The 19202-nt window shown below is 37.9% G+C and overlaps 1 protein-coding gene across 1 annotated transcript in view; it reads right to left on the reverse strand.

The window, feature by feature from the left end:
• The window catches only part of TG (thyroglobulin), a 384892-nt gene that overhangs the window by 199543 nt on the left and 166147 nt on the right, over positions 1-19202 (reverse strand). Inside the window, exon 35 of the mRNA XM_056821020.1 lies at positions 10533-10595. Within this exon, the coding sequence (XP_056676998.1) occupies positions 10533-10595 (63 nt within the window). The remainder of the gene's footprint in view (positions 1-10532; positions 10596-19202) is intronic.

Below are 19202 nucleotides of genomic sequence, written 5' to 3' on the forward strand. Positions count from 1 at the left end.
AAAGGACTTTGCAGTATGAACTTCCAATTGATCCACAGGGACATTTGACTGAGAGTCACATGGGAGCCTGAGGCAAGACCTGGGTGAAGATTCTAAGGTCCCAACTGTAAAACTCTCTCCTGAAGAAAGCTTTTGAGAGATTGGAGATTTTCCATCTGTCTACCAGGTTTCTGGCCCTTTGGGAGGTACCAGCTTGAGTGAGAGGGATCCTGCTTGGACTGGCTGCTGGTAGCTGGACAGAGGACTAAAGAATCACTTCTCTACTGGACTTGCTTTGGACATTTTCTTCTGAAGATTTTGGCTCATATACTGGCCTCTATTTGTGAGACTGTCTTTGGGGAAATTTAATGTATTCAGCTTAGATAAGTTAGCTATTAAGATAGTTTTAAGGGAATTAATTTTGGGTTTAAGATCAATAACCTTCCCTTACCCTTTTACCCTCTTTCCTCTCAACCTTCCCAACAATAAACCTAATTATTCATATGTTTCCTTCTTGTTCTTTCCCCTAACAAATCCCACTATAACAGTTTACAACCTATATCATATTACCTGCCTTCTTGGGGAGTGGAGAGGGGTTGAAGGGGGAGGGAGAAAAGAATGAGATTGATTTTTGGACATGGCTAATGTGAGAATTTGTTGCTCTTAGATAAACATATTAATTATAATTCTAATTCATTATATATTTATGACAAATCATATGTATTATATTATTATTTTACCTATTTTATTATATTACACGTTTTAAAATAAAAATGAATGATAACTAAGGAGGAAGACTTAAATATCATATTTCCCTGCTGAGTTGAATGTTCTCATACCTATTCATATAGTTTAATATAAATTCACATAATTTCCTTTAAAGAAGAAGATGATTGACATGATATCTTAACATATAATCCAGAAATTCAGTGATATTGTCTGAAAGAACTCATAAATCATTGCTAAGGATTTGGACATCTTGGACAAGAAATTGAAGACAGTAGAGGCACAGGTGGTATTTTTGCCATTGCTGCCTGTGGAAGGCAAGGGATTCAGAAGAAAGACTTGCGAACTGAGCAAGTGATCAAGGAGAATTTCTGAGGATGTGACTAGTTTTTTCTGGAAAATGCTTTAAAATATTGGCAATGCGAGGGTACTGACCAGGAACAGAAAGCACCACACAAGAAATTGCAAGAATATATTTGCTGGGGGAAAGGGGGAGCAGCTAGGTGGCTCAGTGGACTGAGAGCCAGGCTGAGAGATGGGAAGGAGCCATCAATAAAACTTATGTTCTCAAAAGTATACACATAGATGTACAAAGACAAGAAAGGTGGACTACAGAGCCTAGTATGAAGCCAGTTTGACCTTGAAAGTATCACTGAAACTGGATAGGATGACACCCCATGATTAGAATATGGTTCTACAGGGTTATACACCATGTAAAAGAAACAGGGCAGATTTGGGGCTGTTGGTAAAGAGTAACTCAATTTATTCGGAAGACAGGTTCATGAAGAATCAGGGACCAAAGCGAGGAAGAAGTATGGAAACCCTTTAGGCAAAGATCAACAGAGGCAAAAAATTAAACTAGATGGTACCAGAATATAGTCTGCGCTCATGGAACAAGAGATAAAATTGATAATGAGTTTGGGAAATAGATTACAGATCACAAACCTGGCATGGCCAGGCACATGGCAGTTGTATAGTAATAGAGGAGAGGAGACTTGAATTATTCAGATATCTGTTGGAGCTTTCTGTCTTAAAATCAGAACAATTAACAATTGTGCTACTTCCTTAATGATAATTTCATTCTTTGACTAGTAGAGGAAGCAACAAGAGGAACATGTATTCTGGATCTGATTATGACCAACAAGAAGGAACTAATTTCTGATAATAAGAGTAGGGATTGACCAAGTCTACCAAATGATCATGCCAACATACTTAAAGTAACTAATGAGATACTCTAGATCTGCAGCTTTTAACAGGCAAGAGCATCTTCATTGAATCAGCCATTAAATGATGAGATTGGATTATTTCATTTAAAAAATTGTGATTTTTGAATCAAAATCATTAAACTAATAATGTACACTTCATTATGCCCCATGAATCTTCAATAAGATAGTAAATCACTTTGGAATTTGGCATTCAGATATCTGGCCAGCTCAGTGGTGGAAGCCATTCCTCCCCAATTCCTGAGAAGGAAATTCAGGGAAGAGAATTTGACAAGGAGTGAAGAATCTTGATCTTCTGGTCAGAGAATTTGAAATTTTCTTCAGCTTCCTACCAGTATCCCTAAAATGGCTGTGGCTGATGGCAGTGTCTACATTGGGAAATGAAGACAACTGAATATACCGAGCAAAGATAGCTTCAGTAATAAGCAAGGGCTCAATATAACCACAGGGAAATTTATGAAGGGTTTATAAGGGAGAGAAAAAGAATTCAAACAAAATGAGCTTGAGTAATGAGTAATCCCTTTGTTGCATCCACCATAAACTGTAGCCCTCTTTCCCCTGTACTCTGTATGTACTTACGCAAGAGTGTATCTCCAGCTTAGTAAATATGTGTTTTTAAAGATAATTAAGGTTGACTGACTAACATAACTGATTATGAAGGAAGCCCACTGGTTCCTGAGATACAGAATTAGTGAAAACCTCTATGTCAGAACCTCATGGTCCCTTAGAGTCCCAAGGCAAGAAATTACCCTCTACAGACCCAGAATATCAGTTCAAGTGAGGGATAAGACACTGAACCTATAGTTTATGCAACAATAGGATGGAAATTATAGGAACACTGAGGAGGTAATCACTCCACCTCAAATTATATAGTACAGAAGTATAGTAAAGCTAGAAGTCTGACATACTCCCTAGATTGTGGAAGATCCTTATCTGGGAAATAAGATGTTTAGACTAGATGATTCCCATGATCTCCCTTAAAATGTTGAGCTATTATTATAAAACACTGGTCACCACCAAGGAGGATATATGAGAACAGGCCTTTCTTCTTCCTGGCTGTTTCTGGCAGGACCCTTGATAAAGAACATGAACTCTGAAGTCATCTGGCTGATCATCATGTTCATCTCTACACTAACCTACCCCCAATCCTCAACTTCTGGAACTATGGACTACCTCCAGGAAGTTTAGCCTCTAAGCCAGGAAGTGTAGCCCATTCAATTGACTTTCAAACGATTTACTCTGGAACATGATGGGTCTATTAGAGTCTGTCTTTTAGATTTCCTGTAAGAAGGAAAGGATCCCCACCAATCAGTCACATAAGGTATTTGTTCAAAAATGTTTTCAAAATCTTGGATTCCTGTGAGTGAAGCACCTCAAGACTCTGCAAGCAACTTCTGCTTTGTGTTCCTTTCCCAAGCCCAGATAACTGAAAAGTGATCATGAATGATGGACTTTTTGAATCTGATGCTACCTCCAGGGTTCCTGGGTTCCTCAGGATGTAGTCTCTGAAAGAGCTTTTCACAGGAAAAGATGACCACTATCAGGAGAATGAGCTATGAATGCAAAGCTGTCCAGAACACATAGACCCGAGTGAATATTTTAGACAGCAGATCCAAAGTAAAAATGAAGAGCCTGGCATTTGCATCATGCTTTAAGTATGAGTCTATATGTACTGGTGAGTCATTTAAGTTTAAACATTGTTTTTGTGGTGGAAGATTTAATTACTATATGGTAACCTCATCTACTTGTACATTTGGTATCTTTCTAGATGAAACTCTATTAGTCCATTTTGAGAAGACTCTGAATATGTGCCAAGCCTAAGATTTGTTTTAGAGATTGTTCCCAGAGTTTGATTCTGGGGTAGGAGGCATTTAATGAACAGAAAAGTGAGAGAAAAGGCTGATTGCCCTACTTGGGGCCACAGTTCTTCTGAAATGAACTCATGGGTCCACATGAGTATGAGAATTAAAGTTAAATTAAAATTAAATTAAATTTAAGTTCAATTAAAATTAAATTAAAATGGAAGAGGGCATCTCTATCCCCTGAGCTAAAGATCTTTACATTATTATTATATCTCATTAAGGAAAACTTATTTCTGATGACCCATTCCAAAAGGTCATATGCAACTATGTTTAAGGTGGTCACCCACAAAAATCCAATGATAAACAAATGCCCGCACACAAAATCCATGCTGGAATGAGACTTTTAGATTCTGACAGCTCTGGGGAGCCTACAGAAGACCAGAAACATTTTTTCCCCCTGCATATCTATGGAACCCATCCAAACTCTGAATTCCTTTTTGGTAACTAAAAGCACAGATGGTCTAGTCTCAGACATATTCCTATTTTGCAACTCTTGTGGTTTCAAATCATAGTGGTGAATGCAGAACTAAAAACATGACGGTTCTAATTCTATGTTCTGAATATCTAATGGATGTTCTGTGTGTTTGTGTATGAGCCTCCCTGCACGTGCATGAGCACACGTTTAAACAAAGGGAGTGGAATTTTATTTTGTCTTTGAGTAATTCTGACCATAGCTTGTTTAATGCTTAGCTTAGTCAGAATGGAAATCATCTCAAATGCCCAAAGATACATGGTTTTAAGAAGCACTAGACTGAGAGTCAAGAAATCACAGAATATTTTTACTGAATTAGGAAAAAAAAACAATAACAAAGTTTATTTAGAGGAACAAAAGATCAAGCATATCAAGGGAAATAATGAAAAAAAATGTGAAGGAAGGTGGCCTAGCTGTACCAAATCTTAAACTGTACTATAAAGCAGTGGTCATCAAAACAATATGGTACTGGCTAAGAGACAGAAAGGAGGATCAGTGCAACAGACTTGGGGTAAGTGACCTCAGCAAGACAGTCTATGATAATCCCAAAGATCCCAACTTTTGGGACAAAAATCCACTACTTGATAAAAACTGCTGGAAAAGTTGGAAGACAGTATGGGAGAGATTAGGCTTCAATATCTCATACCCTACACCAAGATAAACTCAGAGTGAGTGAATGTCTTGAATATAAACAAGGAAACTATAAGTAAATTAGGTGAACACAGAATAGTATACTTGTCAGATCTTTGGGAAAGGAAAGATTTAAAGACCAAGGAAGAGTTAGAAAAAATTACAAAATGCAAAATAAATAATTTTGCTTACATTAAATTTAAAAGTTTTCGTACAAACAAAACCAATGCAAGAATATTAGAAGGGAAGCAACAAATTGGGAAACAATCTTCATAACAAAAACCTCTGACAAAGGTCTAATTACTCAAATTTATAAAGAGATAAACCAATTGTACAAAAAATCAAACTATTCTCCAATTAATAAATGGGTAAGGAACATAAATAGGCAATTTTCAGATAAAGAAATCAATGCTATTAATAAGCACACGAAAACATGTTCTAAATAGCTTATAATCAGAGAAATGCAAATCAAAACAACTTGGAGGTATCGCCTCACACCTAGCAGATTGGTTAACATGACAGCAAAGGAAAGTAATAAATGTTGGAGGAGATGCAGCAAAATTGGGACATTAATGCATTGCTGATGGATTTTAAATTGATCCAACCCTTCTGGAGGGCAATTTGGAACTATGCCCAAAGGGTGCTAAAAGGCTGTCTGCCTTTTGATCCAGCCACAGCACTGCTGGGTTTGTACCCCAAAAAGATAATAAGGAAAAAGACTTGTACAAGAATATTCATAGCTGTACTGTTTGTGGTGGCAAAAAAAAAATTGGAAAATGAGGGGATGCCCTTCGATTGGGGAATGGCTGAACAAACTGTGGTATATATTAGTGATGGAATACTATTGTGCTCAAAGGAATAATAAACTTGAGGAATTCCATGGTAACTGGAATGACCTCCAGGAATTGATGCAGAGTGAAAGGAGCAGAACCAAGAGAACAATGTACACAGAGACTGATACACTGTGGCACAATTGAATGTAATGGACTTCTCTACTAGTAGCAATGTAGTGATCCAAAACTATTCAGAGGGACTTATGAGAAAGAACACTATCCACATCCAGAGGAAGAACTATGGGAGTAGAAACACAGAAGAAAAACAACTACTTGATCACATGGGTCAATGGGGATATGACTGGGAAAATGGACTCTAAAAGATCACCCTAATGCAAATATTAATAATACAGAAATAGGTCTTGATCAATGACAAGTTAAACACAGCGAAAATTGTGCACCAGATACGGGAGGGGGCTTGGGGGAGGAGGGAGGGAAAGAACATGAGTCTTATAACCATGGAAAATATTTTAAATCATCTAATTAAATAAAAAATTTAAAAATATAAAATTAAATTAAATTTAAAAAAACAATACACTGTAATGACTGTATGACAGAAGGTAATGGTGTAAAAATATACAGTAACAAGGATTTAATTTTCTATCCTGTGAAGATCAACACAGTATGAAATATAAACCTTTGTCTCTTAGAAATAAATTAAAACAAAACAAAACAAAAGAAATCACAGAATATTAGAAATGGAAGTGACTCCAGTGGCTATATCATACAACACAGATCCAAATAGGAATCAATCCCTTCTACTATGTACCTCACAAGATCATTCATAACATTTCTGACAAGAAATATATAACACACCCAAGAAGATACATTAACCTGTCAAGGTTATCTAACCTTGCCTAAAGAAGTCTAATAAGGGGCAGTTAAATGGCTCAATGGATGGAGCCATGTCTAGAGACAGGAGGTCCTGGACTTAAATGTGACCTCAGATACTTCCTAGCTGTGTGACCCTGGGCAAGTCACTTAACCCCAATTACCCAGCCCTTACTTCTCTTCTGCCTCAGAACCAATACTTGGATAGATTCTGAGACAGAAGATAAAGGGTTTTTAAGAAAAATTTCCAATGAGGGGGTCCCACTGCTTTTTTATGAGCCTGGGTCTCTCTACCTAGCCAAGCCCTTCAAGGGCCTGACCCCAATAATAATAATGCAGAAATTTCACTCTGCTCCATTTTTGCCAACCTAGATTGGTTCACCCCTTCGTAGGCAGCCTCATGGCCTTTTACCTTCTAGGGCTCACTATATAGGTACCAGACTTAGCGTATATATGCTTCCAGCATTAGGTCTATTAGAAAAGTCCCAACTCAAGTGATCCATCAGCCTCAGCCTAATGCAATAACAGAGATCATTGATATGGGTCACACTGGTTGACTGATCCATTCTTCCTTGAGGCAGATCCTTCTACTTTTTATTGTTGTTCAATCATTACAATTATATCTGAATCTTCCTGACACCAATTGGGGTTTTCTTGGCAAAGATATTGGAGTAATTTGCCATTTCCTTCTTTAGCTCATTTTACAGATTAGGGAACTGAGGCCAACAGTATTTGGCAAGTAATTTGCCCAAGGTCACACAGCTAGTAAGTGCCACCTAGCTGCTCCACTTCTGGACAACCAATTATTAAGGGTTTGAATTCTAGCTCTGCTATTTACTATCTATATGACCTTGGGCAAGTCACTTACCTTTGAGTTTCATGCCCTCTTCTATTTAGGATGGTAGATTTCTTATAGAACATCCAGTTCAAACTTCTAATTTTGCTTATATGGAAATTGAGGATTATGTGGGCTGAAATGACTTTGTCCAAATCTCACATATCCTAAATTCCGGAGATAGATTTGAGCCTTGTTGCCCTAATATCAAATTTAGTGTGTTTTCCTATGTGCTGCTTCCAGATGGTCCCACCAGGATCTTAATACTATGACTATTTGCAGGGGTTTTACTGGGGAGTGATGCTACTCAATCTACAGCCCCATTGATGAACTTGCCCCTCTCCTACAATCATAGCTCTAGAGACCAATGCCCTTAATTTGTAGAAGAGGGAACCAGGGCCCATAGAGTTAACGTGAATCACTCGGGCTTATATGATTATTGAATTTTCCAGGCAGAATGAAAACCCAGGTCAACCTGATTTCAAGTCCAATATTCCATCTACTCTATCATGTTACCTCTCAATCTAACTGTTTTTAATGAACCAAACAGATTTGCTTAGACAAAAAGAAGAGGGCCAGTACTTTAAGGAAGAGCACTGAGTTAAAAATAACATCCTCTTACACTTTGGCCATAGTCTGGCTCTATAATCACAAGTTTGGGAAGACAGCTAGCTTAGCACAATTTCTTAAGCTGGCAATTAAAACGATCTTTGCAATTTCTATAACCTTGACATAGACAACGTCTTTGCCACAGGCAGAATGAGGAGCAGATAATGTCCTTTGGATGCTGTTACTCAACTTGACCTGACATAGATTTTATACCAATATCCAAGATTCCCCTTCCAAGACCAGAGCCATTCTCCTATACTTATGGGGTTGTCCCCACTTATATTTATTTTGGCAAATGTTTGCTACTGTGTGGAGGTAGCATTTGGTTACAATTTGTCAGCCTCATAGACATAACTGTATCTGTGCATGTATGTGGTCAAATATGGCATTTGTTTCAGAGTTACCACAATGACCTGGTAAAGAAAGTGTTTTACTCAATCTCAGTGAAATGGTAACTAGATGAGCCCCTTTTGCAAAAAACGAAGAACACAGAATTATAATTTAAAGCTGGAAAGGACCTTAAAGACTGTCTAGTATAGCTCACATGTTTTGCATGCAATCTGTGTTTGTCTAGACATGCCTAGATCATCAACCATAAAGGTGCCCTGAGGAGCCCTTGGGGCATGGCCAGATTAACTAATGTGGAGGGCTCTACATTCCCTACCATGTGAGTTGGGACTAGTCTTCATTGATTGGCTGTCTTCATCTTTAAAACTGGCAAAACAGAGCTACTGGTTTCTCTCTCTCTGTCTCTCTGTCTCTCTCTCTCTCACTCTCTCTTTCTTCCCCCTCTCCCCCCCTCTCTCCACACCCCCCCCCTCTCTCTCCATATATATATATATATATTTCTCTCTCTCCTTCTAAAAGATCAAAATTCACTCATGAAATAATAATCATGAACAGAAACAATGAGAGCGGAAGGACTTCCTTACCCTGCTCTTCCTCTTTTATCTCAGCTCTAAGAAATGAGCCTGGAGTCTTGTTTTTTTGTTTGTTTGTTTGTTTTGTTTTGTTTTGTTTTTTTAGTTAGTTGGTTTGTTTTTCTGTTCTGAATTGTTTGTCCCTAGTTTCAGGTGTCAAGGTGAACCATGGGATTGGAGTTCAAGCCAAGAAAACTTTGGAACCAGGATTCCAGGAAGGATTGAACAGCTAACCAGTCTATCATGGAAGCCCTGAGAAGCCAAGGTGCTAAGTTCTTGAGCCCAGGGAGTGAATTTGGACTTGAAAGTAGAACTGTGCATGATAGGCTGTTAGGATATGAATTTAATCCTCTTCATTCTTCTGATATAGGTAGAGAAGAAAACCCTTCTTCCCTTATTCTATTTGAGACATGCTGGAGCTAAAAATACACCATTATTAGGTAAGTAAGAGGGAATATAAGATCAAAAAGAAAGTGCAAAACTTTATAAAGGGATAGAGCTCTTTATTCATTTATACCCTTTTCATCAATTACAGTCTTGCCTGGGAGCCTTGTTTCCTCACCAGTGGAAAAAGGGATAGCCTAGAGGGCATCATCACAACAGATCTGAGCTACAGGAAGCACGCTATGTTAGGGAGAAAGGAAATTCTTACAGAGCTAATAGATGTAGATATGAAAGGAACCTCATGAGTTATATAATAAAGAAACCCCTAAAGGTTGAATGGTTCGCCAAAAGTCACACAGGAAGAAGCCACCAGAGGCAGAATTTGAACCAAGGTCCTCTGCTAAGGCCAATGCTTTTATCATTATATCATAGATGAGGCTCAGCCTTGTGGCTCACCTTACCACATCACAGATATTCAAAACTGGTGTTAGGTGATAAAAATCTACATTCAATAAAACAGTAGAAGAAAGAAAAATCCCATCTTCTAAGATTATTTCAAGATTATTTTGGTGTTTCAGCAACTAAACCCTCTGGGATCAGGCCTAAGTAAGATCTGTCTTACACTGAATTGAATTTGAAAGAGAACAATATTTCCTTTACTGATGTCTTATCAGAATGAGTCATCATGACCCAAAGGAGATTCTGGAATCTTGAAGGCTATACCAATGGGGCATAAGGTTCAGTAGGCCTCACCATGCTGGAAAGGCCCCCAGAAGAAGCCTAGTGATATGTGTATATCTGTTCTCCAAGGTCCAACTGAGAGAACCTCAAAGAGGCAGATCATCAGAATGGCTACTAGGGTATATGTGTATGTTTCCATATATATACATATGTGTTTGTGTGAATTTACATATGAAATATATATGTACATATTTTGGGTCATAATCGAAAAACTAGATTCTATTATAGTATAGACAAATGATAATCCATTCATTTGTGAACGGAGGCTCACATCATTGAACACATATGTTGTCTTCTAAAATTTTGAAGTAAATGAACACTAACAGATGAAAACAGTTCATGGACATTCTTATTTGTCATTATCCAATGTGGGTTTAATGATGATAATTGTGAGAAATTTTCCATTTAGTGTTTGGAGATCATTCAGATTAGAAAAGAGTATAGCATCTTTGGCAGGCAGAGGAATTAAGAAAGATCTGACACTTACCTTTCTCTAGGGGGGAAGGCAGAAGGGAAGATGGGCACATGCTGGAAGCATCAGCTTGAACCACTGAAAGGAAGAAAAGAGAAAGTGCTTTAATAGAATGGTTGAAAGATTTCATTGTTGCCCTTCCATTATCAGTAGCATCTTAGCACTGAGTACATGTTTTGGCCATGACAACTAAACAACTTGTTTATACTAAGATACAGAAGAGTAATAGACCACAGGTAAGTTAGTCAATGTCAGTCTAGATCTTTAAGACGTAGGAGGGACGTCCCAAACCTGAAAAACCCAATTAATATAACTAGCAAGATGCTCTACACCTTGATAGCCTTATCAGTAGAGAATGTCTCTTTGACACTATAGAATCTATAATCTATAGAATCATTCATTCAATAAATGAATTAAAACAATTCCTAAGCATCTTTATTGAATCAATCAATAAAAAATGTAAGCTAGTTTCAATCAATTCCTAGGCACTATGGAATCAAAGATATATCAATTCCTAGGTACCTCTACTGAATTAATAAAGCAAAGATATAAACAATTTCTGTATACTTTTTTGGACTCAATCAATCAAAGGTATGAACTAGGTAGGAACTGAATAAGCCATATAAGAAATTTCCTGTGATTGGTGGAAGATAACATCTCAAGTTCTTTTATATATGAGCATTATTCTTCTGATATGAAGATGGTGATACATGTACTATCATTAGAATATTTGTTTGTTTGTTTGTTTTTTTCCTGAGTAGGGCTGATGTGTTTAGTCATTCACTGTTTTCTCCATTTCTTCCTGTATTTTTAAGTTGGATGACCAGCTAAATACATGCCAGGCATATTAAAAAAAATCTATAATTATATCAGTTATCTCCCCACTAGGATAATAGGATTTTGTGATTTTTCTCCTTTGCTGTGAAACAATACAAAAAGTAAATGGGCTTAATTTGCCCAGAAATTATTTTCATTAGCCCTTAGAATGAATTTCCAGATTGTGAGTTTTGAGGCAATGGATAGTCAAGAAGGGGAGGTTGAAACATCAACTCTGTAGAAAACCCTGATTGATTCAGCAAATACTGGCTGAGTGAAAACTGTGTCCAAAGTGCCATGGTAAATATTGTAGTGTATAAAATATAAATAGGACAGTTTTCTTTATTAGGTGACATGACCAAGTACAGAGGAAAATACACAAAATTTAGAATAAGAAAATTGTGTAACAAGGATATAACATGCTACAATAATAGATGAAGGAGAAATTGCTTCCAGTAGGAGAACCTTGGTAGGGGAAGTGACATTTGAGTTGGATTTTTCAATTTCTATCAACAACCTGAGACCTGTTTAGGAAAAGTGAAAGATCTGGTTTGGCTGAAATGCAGAGAACAAGGGAAAAAAGTAGTATGAGATGAGGCTGAAAAGGAAGGATTGGGTCAGATTATAGAGAGCTTTTTAAGTGACAGGTTCAGGTATTTTATCTTTATTCAGTAAGTAAGGGGGGTCCATTAACATTTTTTGAACAGAGGAGTAATACTTTTTTCCCAAAAAGAAAATAATCTAGCACCTTCATTTCTAGTAGAAAAGACTGGATAAAGAAAGGTCAGAAATAGGTGGCTTAGAGGCTTTTAAAAGGTCTGTTATTTGTCTAGCATGGATTGAGTCCAGTACTTCTGAGGAAAGAGAACATGAAATAGAAACCCTTGTCAAGTATTTTCTATCTTATGATTTTATCATTATCCCCTAAAGGCTTCATCTGGTGGAACTTGTCAGTTCTTTATGATATGCCATGCTCCTGTGCTTTAGGAATATCCCTTTGGCAGTTAAGAAGGGAGAGACTCAAAGTAGTAAAACCAATGGAGGGCTATTGTAGTCAACATTAGAGAAATGATGATACTCTGAAATAGGGCATTGGCCAATGAGTAGAGAGAAAGGTTAAAGACCAGAAATGTGGAGGAAGGATTGGTAAGATTTGGTAAATGATGGGATGTAGGGTGTGCAGATAACTCTGGGGTTGTAAATCTTGGTAATGGAAAGGTTGTTGGTGACTTAAATAGAAACAAAAAAGTTGAGGAGAAAGGTGGGTTTTGAAAAGACAATGAGTTCTGTTTTGAACATTTTGAGTTGGATATCCACTTGGAAATGTCTAATAGATAGTGATGCCAGACTGAAATTTGAGAAGAAAGGAGGGAAGGAAGGAAATAAGGAAGCAAGGAAGCAAGCAAGCAAGGAATGAAGGAAGGAAGGAAGGAAAGAAAAAAGGAAGGAAGCAAGGAAGGAAGGAAGGAAGAAGGAAGGAAGGAAGCAAGGAAGCAAGGAAGGAAGCAAGGAAAAGAGACAGACACAGGTCAATAGACAACTCCTCTGAATAATCTACAGTTGCCTGTAATCATCATTTAACCTCATGGGGTCTGATGAAATCACCAAGAGAGAAAGAGAATAGAGATAAAACAGAAGAGGGTTGAGGACAGAAGCCTGGGGGTGAAATTACAATTAAAAATCATCATTACATGAATGATGATTCTGAAAAGTTGCAGACAAAGAGTAGTGAGGCATGTAGGAGAGTGGCAAGAGAGAGTGGCATCAGGAAAACCAGAGAGTAAAATGGATCCAAGAAGAGAAGGTGTTTAATGATGTCAAATATTACAGAGAAGAAAAATAATTTAGGAAAAGCTATTAAAACTGGCAATTAAGAGATCATTGGTAGCTTTGAAAAGAGTGGAGAAAACTGTAGAGTGGTAAAGTAGAGACAGCACTTTGAGTTGGGTGATAAACCCGTTTGCAATGGATTAAGAAGTGTAAGAAAGTAGCTGTTATTAGTAGTGAGAGTTTAAAAAAGTTTCCCTTAGGAATTTGTGAAAGAGAAAAAGAGATACTGAACAATCATTTGAGTGTATACTATGGCCAAATGAGAGTTTTTAAAGATAAGGGAGACCTGGGCATGTTTGTAGATGGCAATAAGGCAGGCAATAGCTAGAAAGAGATTGAAAGTTGGAAAGAGCAAGTGAAAGATTGAGAGGACAATCTATCAGAGATGACAGAAGGTTGCGGGATCGAGGTTATAATCATAGATATTGGCTTTGGTGAGGAGAAGGGCTTCCTCTTCAACAGAAATAGGATAAAGGAGGAGAGAATGGAAGATAAATCCAATGAATTTTGAGACATAAAATAGGAGAAAGGAGGGAGATCACAGAGAATATTTTTCTTAATATAGCAAGAGAAGAGGTCCTCTATTGAGAGGGAAGGGTAATAATAGTAACTTCAATAGAGAAGAGAAGGTTTGGAATAGTCATTGTGAGGAATATGATTACAGGAGAATAAAGAGGACTGACTTAAGGCATTGAGATTAAATAATATACATTTCTAGTGAACCCAGTCAGCACAATCCTGTGGCTTCTTCCAGCATGAAAATAAAAGTAGAGGAGGCAAGTAGCACAGTTAATCAATGGCTGGAATTAGGTCAAGAACTAAAGTGGTAGGTCAAGGGGGAATGACTCTACCCCAGCAGAAAATGACACTTTTGTATGAAATCACAAATCCTTGAAGTATTTTATATATGTCCACTATCTTCCACTAATGTCTTCTTCTGTTTAGTATTCATCATATGGAAAATAGCATTTGTCCTCTATGGCAATGATAGAGGAGTGTAACCTCTGGTGGAGCCCACCAAGATGAAAAGAGTACAAGAATTCAGAACAGGACTGAAACTCAAACCCAAGTCCATTGTCTGAAGACCAAACTCATTAAGTTGTCTATAGAGAGCTTTATTATCAGAGAGTTGACTGCCAGCAGAAGATTTCCATTTTTTTCCCCCACAGAAACTCATGAAGATTCTTGATTAGGTGGCTATAAGCCAAATTGGCTTAAGGAGAAGTCTTATCAATGAAATCATGGATCAGTGGATGGAAGTTTCAAAGAGAGATAGAGGCAGGCTATGTAAAAACAAACTTCCTAACAAAAAAAGCCATCTCCAAAAAAACTGAGTTGTTTGAAAGTTAGTGAGCTTCCCTTCTCTGAAGTTCTTCCATTAAAAGCTGGTCAATCATTAACTTGTTGGATAAACTGTAGAGAGGACTCTTGTTCAGGAAAGGGAAGGACTAGATGAGTTTCTGAGGCCCTTCCTATTTTTTAAGATTCTGTGATCCTGAGATGTATTGAAATATGATTAATTCATATTTTGATGACAATAGGAAAACTTATGTGGCAGCTTGGCAGCTCAGTGGATAAAGCACTGGCCCTGGAGTCAGGAAAGCCTGAGTTCAAATTCAGTCTCAGACAGTGTGACCCTGGACAAGTTACTTAACCTCTATGTGCCTTAATTCACTAGAAAAGAAAATGGAAAACCACTCCAGTTTCTTTGTCAAGAAAACCCTATGGAAAGAGGTCCATGGAGTCATGAAGAGTCAGAGTTAACTGAAATGACCAAACAACAACAACAACAAGCAAGATTTTAGGACAGGCTCAGCCCTATTGATTACGAATGTTTGTTGAACACATGAATGTGTGCTTAGTGAGAGGAAGTTGAGAGACTATTAGCCCATTCTAGAAACCAACATTTTACATTTCCTTCTTAAAAACCAAAAGCAATGCCTTCATTCCAGCCAACACACAGCTGCAGGCTGAATGAACTGAGTTCCAACCTTCAAAGGGCAGACAATTCTTGACCCATTGAAGTCAGAAGAATTTCAGCATTTTCCACCACAAAAGCCACTCTTCACATTTTGATTGTGCCTTCATTTTAGTCCCCAGAACTTTGAGAACATTTTCCTTCCTAGTTCTCACAGTTTGGGGGCACACCTGCAGTGACTGCCTTGGGTGGGAGGGGGTTCTGAAAATACCTTCATTTGCATGCATCTTTGTTCAGCATTGCCCTCTGTCTTTGATAAAGTTACAGGGTCTTCTGAGACTTCCTGTTGTCTTTCAGCAAGCAAAAAAAAAAAAGATTGCCTCTAGAAAAGCAGCATGGTGGAACAGAAGGAACACTGGATTTGGAGTCAGGATCTAGATTCGAATCCTACTTTTTCTATTTGTGTGACCCTGAGTTGTCATTGTACTTCTTAGGGTTTCAGTTTCCTTATCTCTAAAATGAGAAGGAATGGACTAAATGATCTCTTTAAATCTCTTGTAGATTTAAACTTATTATCCAGATTCTCTTTGCCTAAGAATATTCTGATTTACCTCCCTTTGCCTCTCTCATCTTTCATTCATTCATCAAGTAGTTGTTAAGCATTAAAAGTCAAGACATCACCCTATGATGACATTGGTCCTCTTTGAAGATGAATGGTGAGTAACAACAACAATAATTAAGCACCTGCTATTTATAAGGCACTGTAAGTACAAAAGTAAAACTGTCTCTGCCCTCAAGGAGCTCATGCTCTGTGGAAGTACTTCCATTTTATTCTTTGCTCATTCTCCTTGAACCTCATGTGCTACCTTCTTCCTACCCCTATCCTCATGACTCCAAGCCCCAGTTCAAGTCTTACTTCCCCCCCGCAAAAGTAAATGTCAAGTTTTAGTGCTGACTTGAACCTCAGACAAAAATCTCATTTAATTTCCTTTTATAGATGAAGAGACCAAAACAAAGAGAAGTTTAATAACTTGTCTAGTGTCATAGAGGTAGTAAAGTAGAAAAGACAGAATTCAAAACCAGTTCCTCTGATTTTCATTAGAGTTGGAAGCAGAAGAAGAAAGGAAAGAAAGAAAGAAGCAAGCATTTATTAAGCACCTACTATGAGCTGAACAATGCCTCATTAGATCCTCACAACAACCCCCTAGGAGGTAGGTGCTATTATTATTCTCATTTTAATGTTGAAGAAATTGAGGCAATTAGAGTTAAGCAACTTGCCCAGGTATTACTTCATGTCTAGCTCTCTATCCACTGTACCACTTAGGGCAAAGGACCTGGGTTTGAAACCTGGCTCTGCTATATTTTATCCATGTGACCTTGGGCAAGCTATTTGGCCTCAGTTTCCTTCCTGTTGTATAAGCATCCTCTCATTTTACATACAAAGAAACTGAGGCCAAAAGAAGTAGAATGTCTTTTCTAAGATCATAGGGTTAGTAACCACCCCGTTCAGTTTTCTGTGCCACCTTTGAGAGCTTTCAACAATGGAGAACTAGAGGCTCATAGTGTTCACATTTCCCATGCGTTTTTGTGAAGGTGGAAATCCCAAGGTACTCATCTAAATGGTTTCAACTGGAACTTTTCTATCTCTGCCCACATCGGTCCATCTGTGGCCTTACTGTGCCAATTTGACCATAGAGAACATCCTGCTAAAGTGGCATTTATATAGAACAGAATGAAAGAGAACGCTACTGAGTGGAATGACAGCCGGTACAATGAGCACCTCGAGAAGGCTTTTGGCAAGTCTTGCTAAGCTGATGTAATGTCTTGGTCTGATTCCTACTCCCTATACAGCCCCTTTTCCCTTCCCTTCCACCCACATATCCCACCAAGCATCACTGAGCTAAGTCATTCTTTTTAAGGATAGGATTTCACCTCACAATTTCCTATGTAAACTTGGGACAAAAAATGAAAACTGAGACATAGCATAAAGAAATGTCAAATACAGGTTAGAAAAAAATACGAATAAGAATACAAATAGGATTTAGAACTAGAAGAGACTTTAAAATCAGCTGGGTCAGGCTCCTTATTTTCTAAATTAAGCAAGTGACCTAGAGCTACACAGAGAAAGTAAGCAGAAGAATTAGAATTTGGATATGGTCATCTGACTTGAGACCCAGGTTCTATCTCTGGACAAGTAGAGATCCAATGAGCAATAGTCTAGCCTAGTCTTTTAGTCTAAATGCTTCTAAAGGAATCCTTTTCTATCCTTTAATTCAATGAGTAATGGGGTGGAGGGAACTATAAATGGAACACTCTTCCTGCCGCCCCCAGCCTCCCACTGAGATCATCTAATTACATAGACCAAGCCTTCTTTGTCCAAAATAATTGGAGACAAGAAAAGAAATCCAGTTTAGACATAAGGGCTACTTTCAAAGGATGACCACCTGCAGGCTAAGCCTACTTAGCTTGGCAGTTCTTAACTAGGAAACACATAACCGCTAGTCTTCCTCTCAGATTTCTTTCTGTTTACTCTATAGATAGTGTGTATTTGTCTCCCCTACCAGATTATAATCCCCTTGAGGGCAGGGAATGTTTCTGCCTTTTCTGTGTATTCTTGCCTTCTGGCATAATGTCTAGCACATAGTAATGACTTAATAAATGCTTCGTGACTGACTCACATACATGTACACACACCCACATACACCCACAAAGAGAAGGAAGCAGAGACTTCACGAACCTCCAATCATCCCAACCAAAGGCTTAATTTCATTCATGAAGTTTCAACCTCTTTTGAGTCCTACTAAAAAGTCATACTGAATAAGCAAAACCAGGAGAACATCATACACAGTCAACAATTGTACAATGATCAGCTGTGAAAAATTGGCTACTCCTAGCACTTACATGATCTGGGGAGTGCTATCCACCTCCAGAGAAAGAACTGTTGGAATTGGATGAATATGGATCAAAGCATATTATTTTTAGCATCAGTGTATTGCATTATCATATACACATAAGGAAAACTATTTTTATGATATCCAGACAAGGGCACTTAGGAAAAGGATACTATGTGCTGGGCGCCAAAAGACAGAAAGAACAATCAGAGATGGCCCCTGTCCCATAATCTAGTGATTTAAACACACACACACACACACACACACACACACACACACACACACACTACAGGGTTACAATACACTACAGGGTTAACAATTCCTTTAGTGTCTAATTAATTGAACTGTAATGATAATCAAATCAAATGACACCCATGTAGTTCTCTCTATTTCGGATTTAGGAGAAAGACACTGAATTTGGAGTCAGAATACAAGACTGGCACTGACTTCTTTTACTTGCCTGACCTTGGGCAAGATACTTCTCTATGAGCCTCAGTTTCCTCATCTGTAAAATGAGGAAGCTAAATGAGGTAGCCTCTAAAGCAGGAATTCTTTACCTGGGATCCAGAAACACCAATGGTCACATAGACTTTAAGAGATTCATGACTTCATATATGATCATCTTTTTTATTCTTCAAAGTAAATAGAGATATTTGTGTGTGATGATGCTTGTCAAGTACTGAAAATGGCTCTTGGATGGAATCTTAAGAGGATACAAAGGTTTGATTTTTCTTTCATTTTATATATGTATTTTTTTCTCTATGCTTGACAAATACCATCAGATGTGAACTCTCCCACCTCATCTCCTGTCTTTGGTCTTTTGAACAGAGCTGGCTCTCCCCCATGCCTGGAATATATTATTTTTTCATGTCTGATTCTTAGGATTCCTAGTCTCCTCAGCTGAAGAACTACCTTCTTCATGAAGGGTTTCCTGAATTCTTCAGTTACTAGTGTCTTCCCCCACCCCCAAAACTGCTATTATTAAATTATTTATTATTATATTATAACTAAATCATATTATTGAATATTATCTCAGTTCAATTCTCACCTCAGATACATCCTGGCTATGTAACCCTAGGAAAGTCATTCATTCTCTATGAGGTACAAGGAAGTTCCTAGCAAGCTCCAGTGATTGAGTTTCCTCATCTGAGAATTCAACAAGCCCATCAAATCATAGGTCCAGTACTTCCCCCTATATTGTGTATATCTATTCTTATTTATACACAGGAT

Source organism: Monodelphis domestica, chromosome 3, assembly GCF_027887165.1.
Source record: "Monodelphis domestica isolate mMonDom1 chromosome 3, mMonDom1.pri, whole genome shotgun sequence".
NCBI lineage: Eukaryota > Metazoa > Chordata > Mammalia > Didelphimorphia > Didelphidae > Monodelphis > Monodelphis domestica.